The sequence below is a fragment of the Miscanthus floridulus genome, chromosome 2 (genome assembly GCF_019320115.1).
Source record: "Miscanthus floridulus cultivar M001 chromosome 2, ASM1932011v1, whole genome shotgun sequence".
Classification (NCBI taxonomy): domain Eukaryota; kingdom Viridiplantae; phylum Streptophyta; class Magnoliopsida; order Poales; family Poaceae; genus Miscanthus; species Miscanthus floridulus.
Genome location: NC_089581.1, coordinates 171,904,522 through 171,924,480, shown reverse-complemented (window position 1 = coordinate 171,924,480; position 19,959 = coordinate 171,904,522). Strand labels below are relative to the sequence as shown.

At 49.2% G+C, this 19,959-nt stretch overlaps 2 protein-coding genes and 1 pseudogene across 2 annotated transcripts; 2 read left to right on the top strand and 1 right to left on the bottom strand.

The window, feature by feature from the left end:
* Positions 1 to 492: 492 nt before the first annotated feature.
* LOC136537455 (cell division cycle protein 48 homolog pseudogene) lies at positions 493 to 2,883 on the bottom strand (annotated as a pseudogene).
* Positions 2,884 to 16,803: 13,920 nt separating this feature from the next.
* Positions 16,804 to 18,108, top strand: LOC136537454 (protein ALP1-like). The gene is made up of 3 exons (XM_066529423.1): positions 16,804 to 17,289; positions 17,372 to 17,597; positions 17,678 to 18,108. Exons 1-3 carry the CDS (start codon positions 16,810 to 16,812, stop codon positions 18,106 to 18,108), a joined length of 1,137 nt encoding a protein of 378 aa, XP_066385520.1. The 5' UTR covers positions 16,804 to 16,809.
* Positions 18,109 to 18,316: 208 nt separating this feature from the next.
* On the top strand, positions 18,317 to 19,443 carry LOC136537453 (uncharacterized). Its single transcript, XM_066529422.1, is given in 2 exon segments — positions 18,317 to 18,685; positions 18,757 to 19,443. Coding segments are annotated over 2 exon segments (1,056 nt in total).
* Positions 19,444 to 19,959: the final 516 nt, after the last annotated feature.

Below are 19,959 nucleotides of genomic sequence, written 5' to 3'. Positions count from 1 at the left end.
GGTAGCATTTGGGTATCAGCGTCAGCTTGCTCTCATCTGCTAGCGTTACTCCTTGTCCTTGCAGTTCTGACCTCGAACTGGTGAGGACGACCCGCTGCATCGGCAAGATTATCAGCTCGTAATATGTACTTTCGTGGACGATGCAGCGAGGAACAAGATGATCATCAAAATGCATCCCAAACTACCGCACCTGTCATTATTCATGGATCGTGAATGTATGGTACACGAGTCAGGCTGCAAGGAAATTATTTATTTACAAGTGAAAACGTCGCCTGCTAGGTGGGTTTATATACATACACGTGAGTTGTCGCTTCAAGCTCTGGATTTTACTTAACGGAAACTATTCATTTACAATGAAACAAATGCCCTGAATTCTACGTAACAGAAATTATTTATTGAAATTACAATGAAATAAATGCTCTAAATTCTTCTATAACGAAAACGCTAAAATCAATGTGAGCGGAACCTAGAGAAAAAAAAATAGTACAAGGATCAGCTGTAAAGATCATCGTCCTCGGCGTCGGCATTGGCCGCCGCCTCTGCTTCTGCCGCCTGCTGGACCCGCTTGGAGAAGCGGAACTCGGTGCCGAATCCCCTCGACTGTTGCAGCGTCTGCGCGAACGCCTGGTACTTTCGGATGTCCGCGTCGCTGACGCTCCTCCGCGCGTACCTCATGGACTCCTCGAAGTGCGCGGCCCCGACCTGCGCCGGCTCGTCGGCGCAGTCCACCTCCATTTCCTCCGGCTTCTCCCTGGCCTTCCTCTCCCGCTGGAGGTCCTTCTCGATGTCCTCCCTGATGGCGTACTTGCACGCCCTCTGGCAAAGCTCCGTGATGTCCGCGCCGCTGAAGCCTGCCGTGAACCTGGCCAGCGCGCCGAGGTCAACGTTCTTCGCGACGGGGGACTTCCTCAGGCAGGCCTTGAAGATCTGGTGCCGCGAGGCCTCGTCTGGCAAGGGGATGTAGATGAGCTGGTCGAGGCGGCCGGGCCGGAGCAGCGCCGGGTCGATGATGTCCGGGCGATTGGTGGCGCCGATGATGAACACCGTCTTCTTGGCGCCCATGCCGTCCATCTCGGTGAGGAGCTGGTTGAGGACCCTGTCCGCCGCGCCGCCGGCGTCGCCCACGCTGCGGCCCCTCTGCATGGCGATGGAATCCAGCTCGTCGAAGAAGAGGACGCACGGCGCCGACTGGCGCGCCTTGCCGAATATGTCCCGGACGTTGGCCTCGCTCTCGCCAAACCACATGGTCAGCAGCTCCGGCCCCTTGACACTGATGAAGTTGGCCTGGCACTCATTGGCGACCGCCTTGGCGAGCAGGGTCTTGCCGCAGCCCGGTGGCCCGTAGAACAGCACGCCCCTGGACGGCGACATGCCGAACTTCTCGAACTTGTCCGGGTGCTCCACGGGGTACTGCACGGTCTCCTGTAGCTCCCGCTTGACGCCCTCCAGGCCTCCGATGTCCGCCCAGCTGACGTTGGGCACCTCAACCACGGTCTCGCGCAGCGCCGACGGGTTGGTGCCGGCGAGGGCGGTCTTGAGGTGGTCGTTCGTGATGGCCATCGAGCTGAGGATCTCCGCGTCGATCGTCTCGTCCTCGAGGTCGATGACGTCCATCTTCTCCCTGATACACTGCAGCGCGGCCTCGGTGCAGAGCGCGGCCAGGTCGGCGCCGACGTAGCCGTGCGTGTCCTTGGCCACCGCCTCCAGGTCGACGTCGTCGGCGATCTTCATATTCTTCGTGTGCACGCGCAGCACCTCGAGGCGGCCGACCTCGTCCGGCACGCCGATATCAATCTCACGATCGAACCGGCCGAACCGTCGCAGAGCAGGGTCGATACTGTTGGGCCGGTTGGTGGCGCCCATTACGATGACGTGCGCGCGTGTCTTCAGCCCGTCCATGAGCGTGAGCAGCTGGGACACGATGCGCCTCTCCACCTCGCCGTGTGTCTTCTCCCTCTTGGGTGCGATGGAGTCGATCTCATCAATGAATATGATGGACGGCGCGTTCTTCTCTGACTCCTGGAATGCTTTTCGCAGATTGCTCTCGCTCTCCCCGGCCAGCTTCGACATAATCTCGGGGCCGTTTATGCAGAAGAAGAAGGCGCCGGTTTCGTTTGCCACCGCCCGCGCGATCAGAGTTTTGCCGGAGCCTGGAGGTCCGTACAATAGGATACCCTTGGGCGGCTTCACTCCGATCGACCTGAACAGCTGCGGGTGCCTGAGTGGCAGCTCGACCAGCTCCCTGATCTGAGCGAGCTGCTTCCGCATGCCGCCGACGTCGTCGTAGCCGACGCCATCGAGCCTCTCCTCGTCCTCCCGCTTCACGGGCTCGCCGTCACAGAACACCTCCGTGTCGTCCGCGACGATGCAGTACTCGGCAGGCGGGTGGATGTCCACCACCTTAAACTCCACGCTCCGCATGCCGCCGCGCACGAGGAAGAGGTCGCCCTTGCGGACGGGGCGGTAGGCGTTGAGGAAGTGCGGCTTCAGGTAGGCCTCGAAGAGGTCCCCCGTGAGGCCCTCCACGGTGTCGTCGAGGGGCAGGACGTGCACTTTGGCCCCGTACGCGGCGTCGCGGCACGGGTGCACGGACACGACGTCGCCGAGGCGCACCCGGAGGTTGGAGCGGACGGACCGGTTGATCCCGAGCGCGTGCTCCCCGCATCCCTCGTCGGCCATGGCGATGCAGATCGTGTCGCTGCGCCGCTTCCCCTTCAGCAGGATCACGTCGCCGCGGAAGATGGACAGCTTCTCCATTGTCGCCGGGTGGAGGTTGCAGATGGAGACGTCGTCGTCGGTTGGCTCCTCCACCACCAGCTTGTTCGCCGCCTTCTTCTTCGTGGCGGCGGGAGGGCAGCACGCCGCTGCGCCGTCGTCCGACATTGTGCCGGGTTCAATCTTTCTCGGGAACGGGTGGTGGCAGTGTGGTGTGGCGTGTCTTGGTGCGCTTCGGCTTCGCGTCTCGCGTGTCGCGGCGGCGGGAAGGCAGTTTGTGTTTGCGTTACGATGGGGTCGCGGGGGGTCCGGTATATATCGCGAGCGGGCGGGCGAACGGGCACTCGACGTGTCGAGTCCGATGCGGGAGGCGTTCGTTGCGGCTTGCAGTTGGGCCCGATCGAGTCCGATTCCGTTTCCCTTCTACTGTCCCGCCCAATTCGGACTCCTGGAGCTTCTGATAGGCCAGCCCATCACAGCCCAAAGGTGAATACAGCCTGCTAAGATTGCAGCCCAGTCATCATCATTGGAAAACGACGGGCTCGTTTCTTAGGCGGATCGGATCGGATCATCAGAAAGCCGACACTGAGACCGTCTCCAACAGCCTACCCATATAGCCACCCAAACTCAAAATGCATCGCGCAAGTGAAAAAAACGGCGCCCAACAGAGTAGGCATACCAAGCGTCTATTTTGCGTAGAAGGAGAGAGGGAACCTAAATGTGCGTCCGTTACGATCTTAGGCGAGTTCTGATATTTCAGAGTATCGGTAATACAGAGTTTAGGCGAGCTAGCAGGAATGGAGCAGGGCAAAGGCAGCAGAGCACGAGGTTGAGGTATCAGAGGGAGCTTACAGGAGAAGACAAGAGTGGTTACAATAATCTTTCATAATCCCCTCTCCTCACAACAATACGTATTTATCCTGAAGCTTCACGCTGTGGCCCAGTCTTTACCCGTGAAGCGCCAGTTTGGAAACCTAGGCCGGTTGGACCTTTGTTGCTGCAGCCCATACTCCTGCTGCGGCTCAACTCTGTCTTCTGAATCTTGTGTCGGACTCGCGACAGTAGCAGGTCCGGTCGTAACACTCCCCCTCCCTTGCGCGCCGAGCTGGCTCCAGACAGTGGCGTGGGGAAACTGCTCCCGAAGAAACTCCAAGTCCTCCCACGTAGCTAGAGATCTTGGCAAGTCAGACCACTGAATTAATCCTTGAGTGATATAGCGCGTACCCTTGGTGATGGATCGAGTCTGAAGAATCTGCTCGGGAACACTCCAAAGTACCGCCTCAGAAGGTGGATTGCTAGTGACAGAATGATGAACTCCCACCGACTTCTTAAGCCGTGAAACATGGAACACCGGGTGCACCAAAGAAGAAGCCGGCAACTCAAGTCTGTAAGCCACAGCTCCCACGCGAGCCAGAATACGATATGGTTCGAAGAATTTGAAGGCAAGCTTCTGATTACTGCGTTGTGCTAAGGATGATTGCACGTATGGCTGGATCTTGACGAATACCAGATCACCAATCTGAAACTGGTGTTCGGACCGATGCTCATCAGCTTGCTTCTTCATACGCTGCTTAGCACGGTTCAGATGCTGGCGAATCACCTCGGACATCAGGGCTCGGTCAGATAACCAGGTAGCCAAATCAGTGACGGCCGTGTCTAAAGAAGTGGCAATGCCAAAATGGCGCGGTGCATAACCATATAATACCTCAAAAGGAGAACGCCCCAAAGCTGAATGCCAATTGGTGTTATACCAAAATTCAGCTTGATCCAACCACTGTTGCCACTGATGTGGGTAGGCATGCATGAAGTAACGCAGGAACGTCTCAACACATTGATTGACCCGTTCGGTTTGACCATCCGTTTACGGATGATAAGCAGTGCTCATCCGCAGCTCAACTCCAGCCAACTAAAATAGCTCACGCCAGAAATGACTCGTAAAGACTTTGTCACGATCCGAGACAATGGCGTGCGGCATACCGTGCAGCTTATACACTTGAGAGAGAAAAGACTGAGCCACTGATCGAGCAGTAAAAGGATGCTTAAGAGACAAGAAGTGAGCATACTTGGAAAAGAGATCCACTATCACCAGGATGCAGTTAGACCCTTTGGAAGATGGAAGCCCTTCAATAAAATCCATGGATATCACTGACCAGGCACTGTCAGGAACTGGCAATGGCTGTAATAGGTCAGGCAGCTTGGTACGGTTAGGCTTAGCTTGTTGGCAGACAACACAAGCAGTGACAAAAGATTGAACCGCTGACTTCATACCGGTCCAGGCAAAGAGTTGTTTCAAACGGCGATATGTGACGGACATGCCAGAGTGTCCACCGACAGCAGTAGAATGCACTGCCGTAATCAACCGAGTTTGCAACCCAGGGTCAGCACCCACCCAGATACGACACTTGTAACGCAGCAGCCCATCACGAAGAGTAAAGTTGGGTACTGAATCTGGTGCAACGGCCAACTTGGCAATCAATTCTTGTGCTCGAGCATCATGAGAGTATGATTCCACCACTGCCTCCAGCCATTGGGCCTAACAAACTGATAGTGCGGCCAAATGTGCAGAAGGACAACGAGATAGAGCGTCAGCCGCGCCATTGTCTGCACCTTTGCGGTAGACAATCTGATACTGTAGGCCAATGAGCTTGGTAAAAACCTTTTGCTGCTAGGGTGTGTGTAGCCTTTGTTTTGTCAACTACAGTAGGCTGCGATGATCGGTGATGATCTAAAACTCGGCATGTTGCAAATAACTACGCCATGCTCTAATGCCAACAAGATCGCCATATACTCTTTCTCATATGTCGATAACTCTTGCAAGCGAGGTCCCAAGGCTTTGCTCAGGAATGCCAAATGATGACCCCCTTGCATAAGCACTGCACCAATTCCAGTACCGCTGGCATCAGTTTCAACAGCAAAAGGGCGACTGAAATATGGTAGGACCAACACCGGGGCTATTGTCAGAGCGTGCTTCAGAGCTGAGAAGGCCTTGTCCTAGATATCTATCCATACATAAACGACACCTTTGCGAAGAAGATCCGTCAATGGTTTTGATATGATGCCAAAGTGCTTAACAAAGTGCCTGTAGTAACTTGCGAGGCCCAAAAAACTACGTAATTCCTTAACTGACTGTGGAACATGCCATTGCAAGACAGCATGCACCTTATCTAGGTCAGTGGCCACACCCTCCTCCGAGATAACATGCCCCAAATAACGAAGCTATCTTTGTGCAAAGTGACATTTAGACATCTTAACTTGCCACTAATCTTGCTGAAGCAGCTGAAAGACCAACCTCAAATGCTCAACATGTTCTTCATAGGAGCGACTGAAAATGAGAATGTCGTCGAAGAAAATGAGTACACATTTACGCAACAGAGGGTGTAGGGTAGTGTTCATAGCCTTGAGAAATGTGGTCGGAGCTCCTGTGAGACCAAAAGCCATGACACGAAACTCGTAATGGCTGGTGTGAGTTTGAAAAGTAGTTTTGAACTCTTCCCCACTCTTCAAATGAATATGATGGTATCCAGCTATCAGATCAAGATAAGAAAACCAAGATGCATGTGTGAGTTCATCGAGGAGCTCTTCAATGACTGGTACTGGATATTTAGCCTTGGCTATGATGGCATTGAGCTGTCTGAAATCCACGCAAAAACGATGCATGCCATCTTTCTTCTTGACCAGCAAAACTGACGAAGAGAATGGGCTAGAACTGGGTTGGTGAAAGCTCTAGTTTGGTTTTGGTGAATTGATAAAACCCTAAGTGCTAACCTAGTTTATCAAGTGATCATGAGATAGGTAGCACATTCCAAGTGGAGAAGCAAATAAAGATCATGACATGACGACGGTGATGCCATAGTGATGATCAAGTGCTTGGACTTGAAAAGAAGAAGGAGAAAAACAAAAGGCTCAAGGCAAAGGTATAAATTGTAGGAGTCATTTTGTTTTAGTGATCAAGACATTTAGAGAGTGTGATCACATTTAGGTTTGATAGCCGTACTATTAAGAGGAGTGAAACTCGTATCCGAATGCGGTTATCAAAGTGCCACTAGATGCTCTAACTCATTACATATGCATTTAGGATATAGTGGAGTGCTAACACCCTTGAAAATGTTTATGAAAATATGCTAACACATGTGCACAAGGTGATACACTTGGTGGTTGGCATATTTGATCAAGGCTGGTGAAGTTTGGGAGCAAGGGTAAGAAACTCCACCGGCAGAGTGTCCGCTCGTAGAGTGCGAATAGTACGACGGTGCCACCGGCGCCCTAGATAGAAAAGACGGAGGTCACTGGAAGTGACCGGACGCTGGCCTCGGTTGGACCGGTGTGTCTGGTCAGGTGTAACAATGAAGATGCTGGCGTTGGTCAAATGACCGAACGCTGGGTCGCTCTGCGACCGGACGCTGGCAGGGTGCGTCCGGTCAGTGCTGACGTATGCTGATGTGAGGTGCACAGGGGAGACGTTGAGTGACTAGATGCTGGGTGAGTCCTGTCGGGCATGACCGGACGCGTCTGGTCGTGAAAATCCACGTTTGGAACCTTATTGGAAATGACCGGACGCTGAGGTCCAGCGTCCGATCACTTTCTAACTGACACGTCCGGTCATCTCTTGATCGTTGGGATCGGGCGAACATTATTTGAAGCAGGGGACACGTGGCGTGAATCATGTGACCGGACACTGAAGGCCAGCGTTCGGTCGATCAGACTAGAGCGTCTGGTCACCCTGCGCTGTACCCAATGAAGGGGTACAACGGCTCTATTTCGTGGAGGCTTCTATTTAAGCCACATGGCCGGTTGAAGCTCACCAACCTTTAGCCATTTGCATTGACATAGCAACCTTGTGAGCTTAGCAAAAGTCCTCCCACTCATCTCCATAATTGATTTATCATCTTTATGAGATTGGGAGAGAATCAAAGTGCATTGCTTGAGTGTTTGCATCTAGAGGCACTTGGTGTTCATGTTTCGCTGTGAGATTCGCTTGTTACTCTTGGTGGTTGCCGCCACCTAGACGGCTTAGAGCAGCGAGGATCGTCGAGCGGAGGGTGGTGATTGTCTCCGGCTCCGATCATGGTGATTGTGAGGGGTTCTTGACCTTTCCCCGATGGAGTGCCAAAAGGTACTCTAGTGGATTGCTCGTGGCTTGTGTGATCCTCATCTTGTGTTGGTTGTGTGGCACCCTATTGAGGGTTTGGTGTGTGATGCCAATTAGCGCGCGAACCTCCAATTGAGTGAATCGCCACAACGAGGACTAGCTTACCGGCAAGCAAGTGAACCTCGGTAAAAAATCATTGTGTTCATCATTGATTCCGAGGTGACTGGTCTTCATTGTTATTCATCCTTGTGATTGATTGGTTCCTTTATCTACACGGCGGTATAACTTTCTTGATCACTCTCTTTACATTACCGTATACTAGTTGTCAAGCTCTTTAGTGTAGCTAGTTGTGAGAGCTTGCTTGCTTGGTTAGTATGGCTCTTTAGTTAGCCTTTGAGAGCACACTAACATAGGGTAGTGTCCTAGCTATTGTATGAATAGATACTATCTAAACTAGAAATTGTGGTAGGTGGCTTGTATTTTAAGTAGGCTAGCGCATCTCTTGCTTCGCCTCATAATTATCTAACCTTTTTGTTAAGTGTTATTGTAGAAATTTTTATTAGGCTATTCACCCCCTAGCCATTAGGACCTTTCAACTGGATAATGCCAGCTTGCAACATTTCAATAACTTGACGCTCAATTTCATCCTTAATCAAGGGAGGGTAATGGTAGGGTCTTACTAAGAATGGACTGGCACCATGTATCAATGGAATGGCATGATCACAGTGACGTGCCGGCGGATAGCCAGCCGGAGGAGCAAAGATAGACTGAAACTTAGTTAATAGTGTTGCAATCTCAGATAGAATAGACTCCTGACGAGCTACAGCATCATCTGACAGCAGAGTGGTAACCTGAATGACAGAACCCACAGGCAGACTCATCATCTCACCTTGCGAGAAATGGTGACCTTGACCATAGGGAATTACCAGCCATTTACGGTGCCAATCCACTTGCATTGGGCTGCAAGAAGCCAACCAGTCCATTCCAACAATCAACTCATAAGATGTCAGAGGCAAAATCTTGGTTGTAGAAACAAAGTCACAGTGCTGAACAGACCAAGACAACCATTCAATATGGGCACAACAAAGCAATTTAGATCCATCAGTTACTGTAACATGAAGAGCAGGATTGAAAGTAGATGCTCCAAATAGCTGAGAGGCCAGAGATTGACTGACAAAAGTATGATTGCTACCGGAATCCACCAAAATCTGAGCCTGATGTCCCTGCATGGTGCCCAAAACTAAATAGCACGAGCAGGTCGAGTACTACCTGATGTTGCCATAGAAATAGCCATGCACTATGGTGCATCATCATCCTAGATCGATGCAAAATCTAAGCAGTCATCCAAATGACAAATGTCCTAGAATTCCTGCAAGACATGGAGTTGGACAGTCTCTGAACACTTGTGGCCACGGGACCATTTTCTCCACAATGGATGCAGAGACCTTGAGCTCGGCGGTAGTCACGCAGGGTGTTCAACTGGGACTCAATTCCATGGCCACGCTTGTCATTAGGCACAGCTCCTGGCGTGGCTGGCTTGTCCTGGCGTTTAGTTTGGAATGGTGGCAGAGGAAGGGGCAAGGGACCTCACGACGCCGCCTTGGCAAAGGTGAATGACTCTAGCCTCCGAACCTCATGCCAATGTCCCAGATCCACCAATTCTTCTTGCAACAAGGCGAGCATGCAAGCAGTATCCAGAGTAGCAGGACATTGCAAATGAATAGCAGCACGAATATTAGCACGGATGCCATCAACAAAACGCATAGCATAGTATAGAGGATCAGTATTATGGCCATAAGCGATTAGTTGTTCAACTAACCCAGTGTACTTATCAATATACTCCTGGACAGACCCAGCTTGGTATATGTGGAAGAGCTGGCGGATCAAAAGAGCATGCTGATCCTTATGAAAGCACTCCAAGATAGCTTGACAAAAGAATTCGCAAGTACCCTGACGAATCTGATCTTCTATAGATTGGAACCAGCGAGCCGCGGCCACGATCATGTGCATGGTGGCGACCTTAACCCAGTGGTGGTGAGGTACCATGTACATGTCAAAATAATCCAAACAACGTCCTAGCCACAATTTTAGGTTCTCACCATCAAATGGGGGAAAATTCATTTTGGGTATGTGTTCGTGAGTTCCCTCCCTATGCTAATTGCCACCTGGAACCCCTTCCCAATGCCAAGTGTGGTGCAGGAAGCCATCACCCCACCCGATCCACTGGGAGCACCCGCCACGAGAGCTGATCCAGAGTAAGAGCGAAGAAGCTTGGGTTTTGGATCAGGATTAGGCGGAGTGAGCGTACCCTTGACCGAGGATTGAGTTGGATACTCGAATCCCCGGTGGCTTGATTCCTCGCGGTGCCCTAACGGGCTGAATTTGGTCCAGCTGGCGAGAATCGTTGCCGCGAACACCTTTGGAGGCGGCGGTAGAACACCGGTTAGCATGGCTGCCGTGGCATCGAGTACGGAGCGGCTCACGGACTTGCGCAGGGCAGTCATCTCTTCCCGTAACGTCTCCACCTTCTTGTCCATCTTTTGAATCGCGCCCACTTCCGCACGCAATTCCTCCACGATCGCATCCATCTTCGAGCGCCAAGTATCGAACGCCTTAGCGGCATCCTCCAGGGAGGTGACATGCTTGCCAATGGAGTTCTCCACCAAATCCATGCGGGCGGTGAGATTCGACTGCACGGATCGGAGTTCGTTGAGGATGAGCTTGGTGTTGGGATCCATATCGCCCAACTGCTTGTGGAACCATGTGAAGTGGTCGTGGATGATCTCATGGGGCTCCAGCGAAAACACCGGCGATGATCTCTACGCTGAGCAGCGAACATGTGAGGAAGTGGTGGTTTTGTGGCTGTAAGGTTGAAAGGTCCTTGTTTGGTTTTGGTAATCGAGTGACAACTTAGGTGGACTAATTGTGTTTATGTGAGATACATAGTTGATTAGTCCACAGGTACATGTGTGTGAGCAACAAATGCCATGGAGGTGAAAATGGCTTGGAGATGTCGCAAAGCTCACACATGTGATGATGAAGGAGCTTAAATGCACATGAGACATGACATTGAGTCATGTGATCAAGGTGGATAAGATCAAGACAAGACTTGGCTTGATGGACCGGTTGCAAGCGTGAAGGGCAAGTCGAAGGCTTTGGAGTGATGGACCGCGTGGCGGTGAAGCTTGAGCAAGACTTGGCGCTGATGGACGATGGCAACGGTGAAGAGCAAGTAGAGTTAAGATCGATGAACCAATATGATCATGTGATGATATGAAGTGGATCATATCATTGTTGATCGTGTTGGTGCATGTGTTGCATCGACATTGAAGGAGATGGAATGGAATGCACAAGGCAAAGGTATAACCTAGGGCATTTCATTTCACCGGTCATAGGTGTGTAGAGAAGTTTATGACCGGGTTTAGGATAGATGGCCGTACTATCAAGAGGGGCAAACTTGTTTGCATATCGGTCATCTGGTGCCACTCGAGTGATCTAACTTTGCATTATCGCTAGGATCGAGTGGCGTGGCAAGTTGAGTGGCTAACATCCTTTGGGAAATGATTGTGAAAATGCTAACACACATACACATGGTGGTGTACACTTGGTGGTGTTGGCACATTTACAAAGGAGGTGGTGTTTGCAAGGGTGAGATGGGTTTGGGTCCCTCTCTCCCTTGAGCAAGGGTGAAGAGAATGGAGAAGATGACAGCATCGGTCAAGTGACCGGACGTTGGATCCAAATGCACCAGACGCTGTCTGCCTGCGTCCGGTCGCGCTGATGTACGATGACGCAGAAGCTGGAGTGTGACCGGACGCTGGCTGCGTCCACTCAAGTGTGACCGGACGCGTCCGGTCGAGGTCGGTACCTTACTGGAAACGACTGGACGCTGGGGGTTCAGCGTCTGGTCAGTTGAAGCTGCTGCATCCGGTCAAGTCAAGTGACCGTTGGAACCAGGACATGTGGCCTTCTATGGGCGACCGGATGCTGAGGTCCAGCGTCCGGTCAACACGACCGGAGCGTCCGGTCGGCCCGACCGTTGCCCAGTGAAGGGGTAACGGCTAGTTTAGCCATTGGGCTATAAATAGAAGTGGCCTTCGGCCATGGCTGGTGTTGAGCACCTTGGGGGACTTTGTGTCCATGCTTGAGAGTGCTTAGGAGCCCTCCATCTCACACATACTTGATAGCGATTATTCGATTATGTAAGTGAGCAATTCTAGTGCGATTGCATCATGAGGTTGCATCGAGTGGCACTAGGTGATAGAGTTGCAAGCCGGTGGTGCTTGTTACTCTTGGAGGTTGCCACCTCCTAGACGGCTTGGTGGTGGTCTCCGTCAAAGCGTGCAAGAAGCTTGTGCGGCGCTCCGAAGAAGTGTTTATGAGGGGCATTATGCTCACCCCGCGGGAGCCGCGAAGAGTAACTCTAGTAAAGCGTGTCATTGAGCTACCCTCACTCAAGGGGTAGGTTCTTGTGGCGCTCGAAGTGCGGGCTTAGCGGGTGATGCTAATTAGCCGTCGAACCACCAAGTGAGCGGTCAACACAACGGGACTAGCGTGTTGGCAAACACGTGAACCTCGGGAGAAAAATCATCGTATCAACCTTGTTCTTCCCGTTGGTTTGCATCCCCATTACACAAGCTTGCAATTACTTTTATATATATTAAGCTTGTGTAGTTGCTCTTGTAATTAGATAGCTTGTGTAGCTTGCTAATTACCTTCTTGCTTGTGTAGCATAGAAGTAGCTCCCTTGCGTGGCTAATTTGGTTTTAGTAACCTTGTTAATCACATTGCTTAGTTTGTGTAGCTAAGTATTTGCGCTCTCTAATTAGGCATTGGTTGCCTTGTTATTGAGCATTGCTAGTGAGCATCGTTAGCTTTGTGCTTTTGCTTACTAGCATGTGTAGGAGCTCCCTTGTCGCTTAAAGTACTAGTGGTATAGGTTTGTGTAACCTTGCTCCTAGAATTGTTTAGGAGAGCTCTAGCTAGCCCGGCACCTTTGTTGCATAATTGTTATCTTTGCAAGGTGCTAGTGAACATATATAGTGGGGTATAGTCTTGGCTAGACCGATAGTTTTAATTCCATATTTGTATCGGTTAGCCGACGTGATTAAGTTTTAGAAAAGTCTATTCACCCCCCCTCTAGTCGCCATCTCGACCCTTCAAAGGTCCTAATGGCTAGGGGGTGAATAACTTATTAAAAAAATTCTACAACACTTGGCAAACCGGTTAGATAATTATGAGGCGAAGTAAGTGTTGCGCTAGCCTACTAAAAATGCAAGCCACCTACCATAATTCTAGTTTCTATAGTTTCTAAGCACACAATGGCTATGTCACTATATTAAGTTAGTGTGCTCTCAAAGGCTAACTAAAGAGACATATTAACTAAACTAACAAGCTCTCACAGCTACACTAAAGAGCTTGACAACTAGTTTACGGTAATGTAAAGAGAGTGAGCAAGATGGTTATACCGCCAAGTCGAGGAGTGAACCAATCAAATACAAAAATGAATACCAATGAAGACCAATCACCTCAGAATCAAATGATGACACAATAATTTTTTTACCGAGGTTCACTTCCTTGCCGGCAAGCTAGTCCTCGTTGTGGCAATTCACTCACTTGGAGATTCACGCACTAATTGGCATCACACGCCAAACCCTTAATAGGGTGCTGCACAACCAACACAAGATAAGGATCACACAAGCCATGAGCAATTCACTAGAGTACCTTTTGGCTCTCCACCGGAAAAAGGTCAAGAACCCCTCATAATCACCATGATCGGAGCCGGAGATAATCACCAACCTCCGCTCGATGATCCTCGCTGCTCCAAGCTATCTAGGTGGCGGAAACCACCAAGAGTAACAAGCGAATCCCGCAGCAAAACACGAACACCAAGTGCCTCTAGATACAAACACTCAAGCAATGCACTTGGATTCTCTCTCAATCTCACAAAGATAATGAATCAATGATGGAGATGAGTGGGAGGGCTTTAGCTAAGCTCACAAGGTTGTTATGTCAATGCAAATGGCCAATAGAGTGAGCTTGAGCTGGCCATGGGGCTTAAATAGGGAGCCCCCACGAATAGAGCCATTGGGCTCCTCACTATACTGAACACGGGACGACTGGATGCTCCGGTCAGATTGATCGGACGCTGGACCCTAGCGTTCGGTAGTGCGATGCACGCCACGTGTCCCCTCTCTTCAAATACTGAGCACTCAATCCCAACGGTCAAGTGATGACCGGACGCACTGCTGAGAAGTGACCGGACGCTGGACCTCAGTGTCCGGTCGTTTCTAGTAAGCATCTAGAAATGAGAAATCACAACTGGACACGTTCGGTCATGCTCGATCGGACTCACCCAGTGTCCGGTCACTCAGCGTCTCCTCTGTGCACTGCCACATCAGCGGGACCGGACACAGTCCTCTAGCGTCCGGTCACTAAGTGACCCAGCGTCCGGTCAGAGACCGACGCCAGTGTCTTCGCTGCTTCTAGTGACCGGATGCACTGGTCCTTCTGAGACTAGCGTCCGGTCACTCACAGTGACCTCTGTCTTTTCTGTATAGAGCATCGGTGGCACCGTCGGACTGTTCACACTCTACGGGCAGACACTCCACCGGTGAAGTTCCTAACCCTTGCTCAAATGTGCCAACCACCAAGTGTATCACCTTGTGCACATGTGTTAGCATATTTTTGCAAACATTTTTAAGGGTGTTAGCACTCCACTAGATCCTAAATGCATATGCAATGAATTAGAGCATCTAGTGGCACTTTGATAACCGCATTTCGATACGAGTTTCACCCCTCTTAATAGTACGGCTATCGATCCTAAATGTGATCACACTTACTAAGTGTCTCGATCACCAAAACAAAAATGACTCATACCATTTATACCTTTACCTTGAGCTTTTTGTTATTCTCTTTCTTCTTTTCAAGTCCAAGCACTTGATCATCACCATGGCATCACCATCATCATGATCTTCACAATTGCTTCATCACTTGGAGTAGTGCCACATATCTCATAATCACTTTGATAAACTAGGTTAGCACTTAGGGTTTTAACAATTCACCAAAATCAAACTAGAGCTTTCAGTGGTGCTACAGGATTTGGCTCTGAGTACCAATTTGTTACAATCTCAGGCGAGTTCTGGTATTTTAGAGTATCGGTAATACAGAGTTCAGGTGAGGTAGTAGGAATGGAGCAGGGGAAAGGCAGCAGAGCACAAGGTTGGTGTATCAGAGGGAGCTTGCAGGATAAGACAAGAGTGGTTACAATAATCTTTCATAATCCCCTCTCCTCACAACAATACATATTTATCCTAAAGCTTCACGTCGTGGCCCAGTCTTTGCCCATGAAAGCGCCAGTTTGGAAACCGGCCGGTTGGACCTTCGCTGCTGCGGCCCATACTCCTGTTGCGGCTCAACTCCGTCTTCTGAATCTTGTGCCGGACTCACGACAGTAGCAGGTCCGGTCGTAACAGCGTCCTCCCTCTGTCTTCTCTCTCCTCAACCCAAATCTCTGGTGCATAGGAGGCGCCAGGGTGGGCCAGCCCATGGCGGCAGTGGCGATGCCCTTGACGGCGGCAAAGGCCTCTACGCCATCGTCCTCCTCCTCCAGCGCAAAGGCCTCCTCCTCCTACTCCGACTTGGCGGGTTTCGCGTAGTCAACCCCGACGGAGGACTCGAAGGTGGAGTCGGAGGTGGCGAGCAGCAGGAGGTGTGCAGAGCGGAGGCGGAGCAGGCATCGAGGCAGGGCCGGCGCGAGGAGGACGAGGAAAAGGGAGGAAGGGGCAGGGTGGGGCTTGAGGAAGGAGGGGGTTTCCTACTCGGGGACAAAGGAGAGGACCGGCGACTGTCCCGCCCAATTCGGACTCCTGGAGCTTCTGGAAGGCCAGCCCATCATAGCCCAAAGGTGAATACAACCTGCTAAGATTGCAGCCCAGCATCATCATCATTGGAAAAAACGACGGGTTCGTTTCGAAGGCGGATCGGATCGGAGTCACATCAGAAAGCCGACGCTGACTAGCGAAAAATCTCCTCTCCGTTGGGCCACGCCCACGCCACACACGGATCCTGGCTTGTTTGGATACAGGCCTGGCTAAAATTGCTAGGACTGAACCCTTGCCTGTAGGTTGCCTGGACGTTGTTTGGTTCGAGCCCTGGGATTTACTTGCCTGGCGCGGATGCCTGGCACAGGTGCCGGGTGCCAGGCGTAGAAAATCGATCGCCTGGGACTCCAGCCAAGCTGCCTGGCTTTAATCATCGTGTAAACCTCCGTTGCCTTATCCTCTCCTCACTTTTTTCCTTTCCTCTCCCCTCCCTCCCCCTCCCCCTCCCCCTCTCTCTCTCTCGTTGGTGTTTCTTCAGAAGTGGGGAAATCACAGATTGGACTCCATGGCGATGAAGGATGCTGCAGGGTGATCTTCTATGCTGTGGATCTGGTGGTTTGCTCTATTATTTCCTCTCTTCACTCTTCATTGACTTCAAGAAGTACTGATCTTAGATCTGGTTCAGAAAGGTGAGCAAAATCTGTTTCTATTTTCTTGATTTGCTTTGGTCTATCATTCTTGTTTATGTCCAAATGATGGCTGCAGTTTTTTCTAGGTTGATGTATACAAATGCATTTTTTCCCCTACGCTAATCAGATCGATTTTCTTGTAGCACTTGAGACTCCATTTTTTTAGCTTGTGCGTACATAGATCCTTTTTCTCCTCTCCCAGTACCTTTCTCCGTGATAAGCATATTGATTTTCTTATAGTATTGGAGAGTAGAGTTTTTAGCATGTGCGTACTGACATCCAATGGTGCTAGCTAGTACACTTTTATCTGGAGGATTAGAAAGTGAGTGGCAAAATGTATATTTATTAAAGTAGTAACTTTGTATAGGTTGCTTTAGAAAATGACGACATGCATGTCTGAACTACCAACTTGCTTGTTTCTTACATTTTCTCATATGATGCTTAGATGGATAAAGACCACATTTCCGATTATGTTATCCAGCAAAGAGCTCGCATGTTAAGTGTCCTATCTATTGTCATTGCCATTATCCAATGGCGGCGGCGACGTCGGCGTCTTCGCTCTAGAAGACTGCCAATAAAATATGGGCCCTTGGTGAGCAGAGATTTGGTGAGGCAAACAAGGCTAGATGAACTATATAATGGAACAGATAAAAACTGCATCCGTCAACTTCGGATGAGGAAAGCTGTGTTCTGGAAACTTTCCTCCCATTTGCGTGATTCTGGTCTACTTAGGGATACTATACATGTCTCGGTTGAAGAACAATTAGCTATGTTTCTGCATACAGTTGGCCACAATTTGAGAAATTGTGTGATTGCCTTATATTTCAAGAGATCCGGCGAGACCGTAAGCCGGTATTTCAGTGAGGTCTTGATGGCTTTATGTTCCCTTGCCAAAGATATGATAAAACTTAGGTCTATAGAGACCCATTCAAAGATAACCAGTAGCCCTGGGCGGTTCTACCCTTATTTTAAGGTATACTACAAAACATACAATTCTTAATATTTTATTTTTGATGGCTAGTTTATTACACTAATAAAAATTCCTTGCAATATAGGACTGTATTGGGGCACTTGATGGCACTCATATCCCCGCATTTGTCCCTGAAAATATAGTTAACAGGTTTAGAGGTCGTAAAGGTTACCCAACTCAAAATGTGCTAGCAGCCGTGGACTTTGATTTGCGGTTTACATATGTGCTTGCTGGATGGGAGGGCTCAGCACATGACTCCGTAGTTCTAAGGGCTGCCCTTAAAAGATCAAATGGAATTCCATTTCTTGAAGGTTAGCATATTTGTCCAAATGATTTAAGGCATACACTAAGTTTTGATGAGGCAATAAAGCAGTCATCTTGTGTATTGTAGGAAAATATTACTTAGCTGATGCGGGGTATGCAGCGAGACCGGGTATATTGCCACCTTATAGAGGTGTTCGCTATCACTTGAAGGAGTATGGGGGTGGGAGATATCCAGAAACACCACAAGAGTTGTTTAATCTTCGACATTCCTCTCTTCGTACAACTGTTGAGCGAGCATTTGGGACATTAAAGAATCGTTTTAAAGTTCTTGCAAACAAGCCATATTTTCCCTTTAGCATACAGGTGAAGATTGTGATAGCATGCTGTGTGTTACACAATTGGATCCTAGACAACGGTCCTGATGACATCATATATGATGAACTCTGGTATAATGCTTTGCCCAGGTCAACTAGAGTAGCAATAGATCAAGGTGCAGAAAACAGACAATGGGTGGCTAAGCGAGATGAACTAGCTAATTTGATGTGGACTGAATATTGATGTAATTCACTATGCTATGTACTATTGTTGCAGCATATATGTACTTGTACGGTGTAATACATTTATAAAGTATTATTTAGCTTGTAAGACTTATTATTAATTAGCAAAATATATGTACCGTTGGTTGTTGTTTTCTTCATCAAAATATTTTCCTGTATTGTTGCTTGCGGTTTTCTTCACTACAATATTTTTCTGTAGTTCGTTGACAATGGATATAGGAGAAAGTAGCATGAATGCTAAGGGCAAGGGAGGTGAGAAAGCTGCAGGTTCAAATCCAAGGGCAAAAGCTACAAATTGGCCTCCAGCTATATCTGAATTTCTACTTGATTGGTACATTGAGAAGAAGTTGACGATGCCTCCAAAAACTTTTTTCAAGAAGATGCATCACACAGCCTGTATATCTGCAGTGAACTCTAAATATGGCACTACCTATACTGTGGAGCAAGTTCATCGCCACCGGAGGCGGCATAAGGATACTTGGGGACTTGTGGCTAAGCATATGAATGAGAGTGGCGGTGGCTGGGATGATGACACCAAGATGGTGACTCTCTCCAAGTCTACTTTGAACGAACTCTCGGTAATTATCTCCTGCCTAAGTAGTCATCTTACATGCATTATCATAAATGATTCTTATTGTTTTTTATGCAGGCAAATGACCGTGGGATTCTGTCTAAACCAATTCAGTTCTTTGACAACTTGCAAGAATTATTTAGTGGCAGCACAACTGATGGTTCTTTTATGCAAGACCCTTCCACTGCAGCTGATCCAGACCAAGATGATACTAAGAGACTTGACATGCTGAATGATATGGCTAACTATGATAACACAAATGATGCACATGGGGAAGACTCAGACAAACTACAGTCTGATAGTGATGAGTGTCAGGAGGTGGCTGCACTTGCTACAGCTAGCACTCAAGTTTCTTCATCTAGTGTGAAGTCCATGAAGCCTTACAAGAGAAATTTTAAAAGGTTTGGCAAGTCTAATACAGTACCTGCTGCTGCACGGGTTGGTAGGGCCAGTAAGTCCAACACAAAACCATCTCCTGTCTATGCCGATGATGATATGGATGTGGAGATAACCAATACTTTGCGTGGTATCCAATAGAACCTTGGAAAACCAGTGTAGGTTGCATCTCCTCCAGACCCTAATGGTCCTCTATGGGATATGCTCAAGAAGATCGCATTAGCACCGGATGATAGGCTTGTAGTAGGAATGCACCTTTGCAAGCCAGAATTTCAAGTTCATCGCAGCTTCCTTATCAATATGGGTCAAGAATACCTTGAGCGTTGGGTGTTCAACCATTTATCTGGTAGTGATCTTGGTGGTTCCTGATTATGGATGATTGTAGCTACATGATCTTTTGATTATGGCTGATGGGGTCTTGTTTTTGCTGCACCCTTTTGGAATCAATATGTATAGTATGACTAGATGCTAATTAGGTGCTGGCGAAGTTGATAGTCAGAGAGGTGCCTGACAGACTCTTGGGATAGCCTTGATGTGCTTTTGTATATCGACAAACTATTATCTAATCTTAAGTTGTAATATTTGTTAGCATATAGCTTGAGAACTCATTGTGTGTAATATTATGAATAGAGCTCATATGAGTTCATTGCTTCAAATAATGCTGAGTGTAACCCAGACAGAATAAAAAACCAAACAGCACCTGACCTTTCTACTTGCTGAGGCTAATTTTCAGGCCATCAACCAAACGACGCCTGAATTTCAGCTTTGCCTGGCCAGGCAATCTTGCAACTGGATACAGGCAGCTCCCAGGCATGCGAATAGCCCGGGCAACTATCCGAGGGTTCCATCCAAACTAGCCCGGAGTCCCTTGCACGGCACGCACGA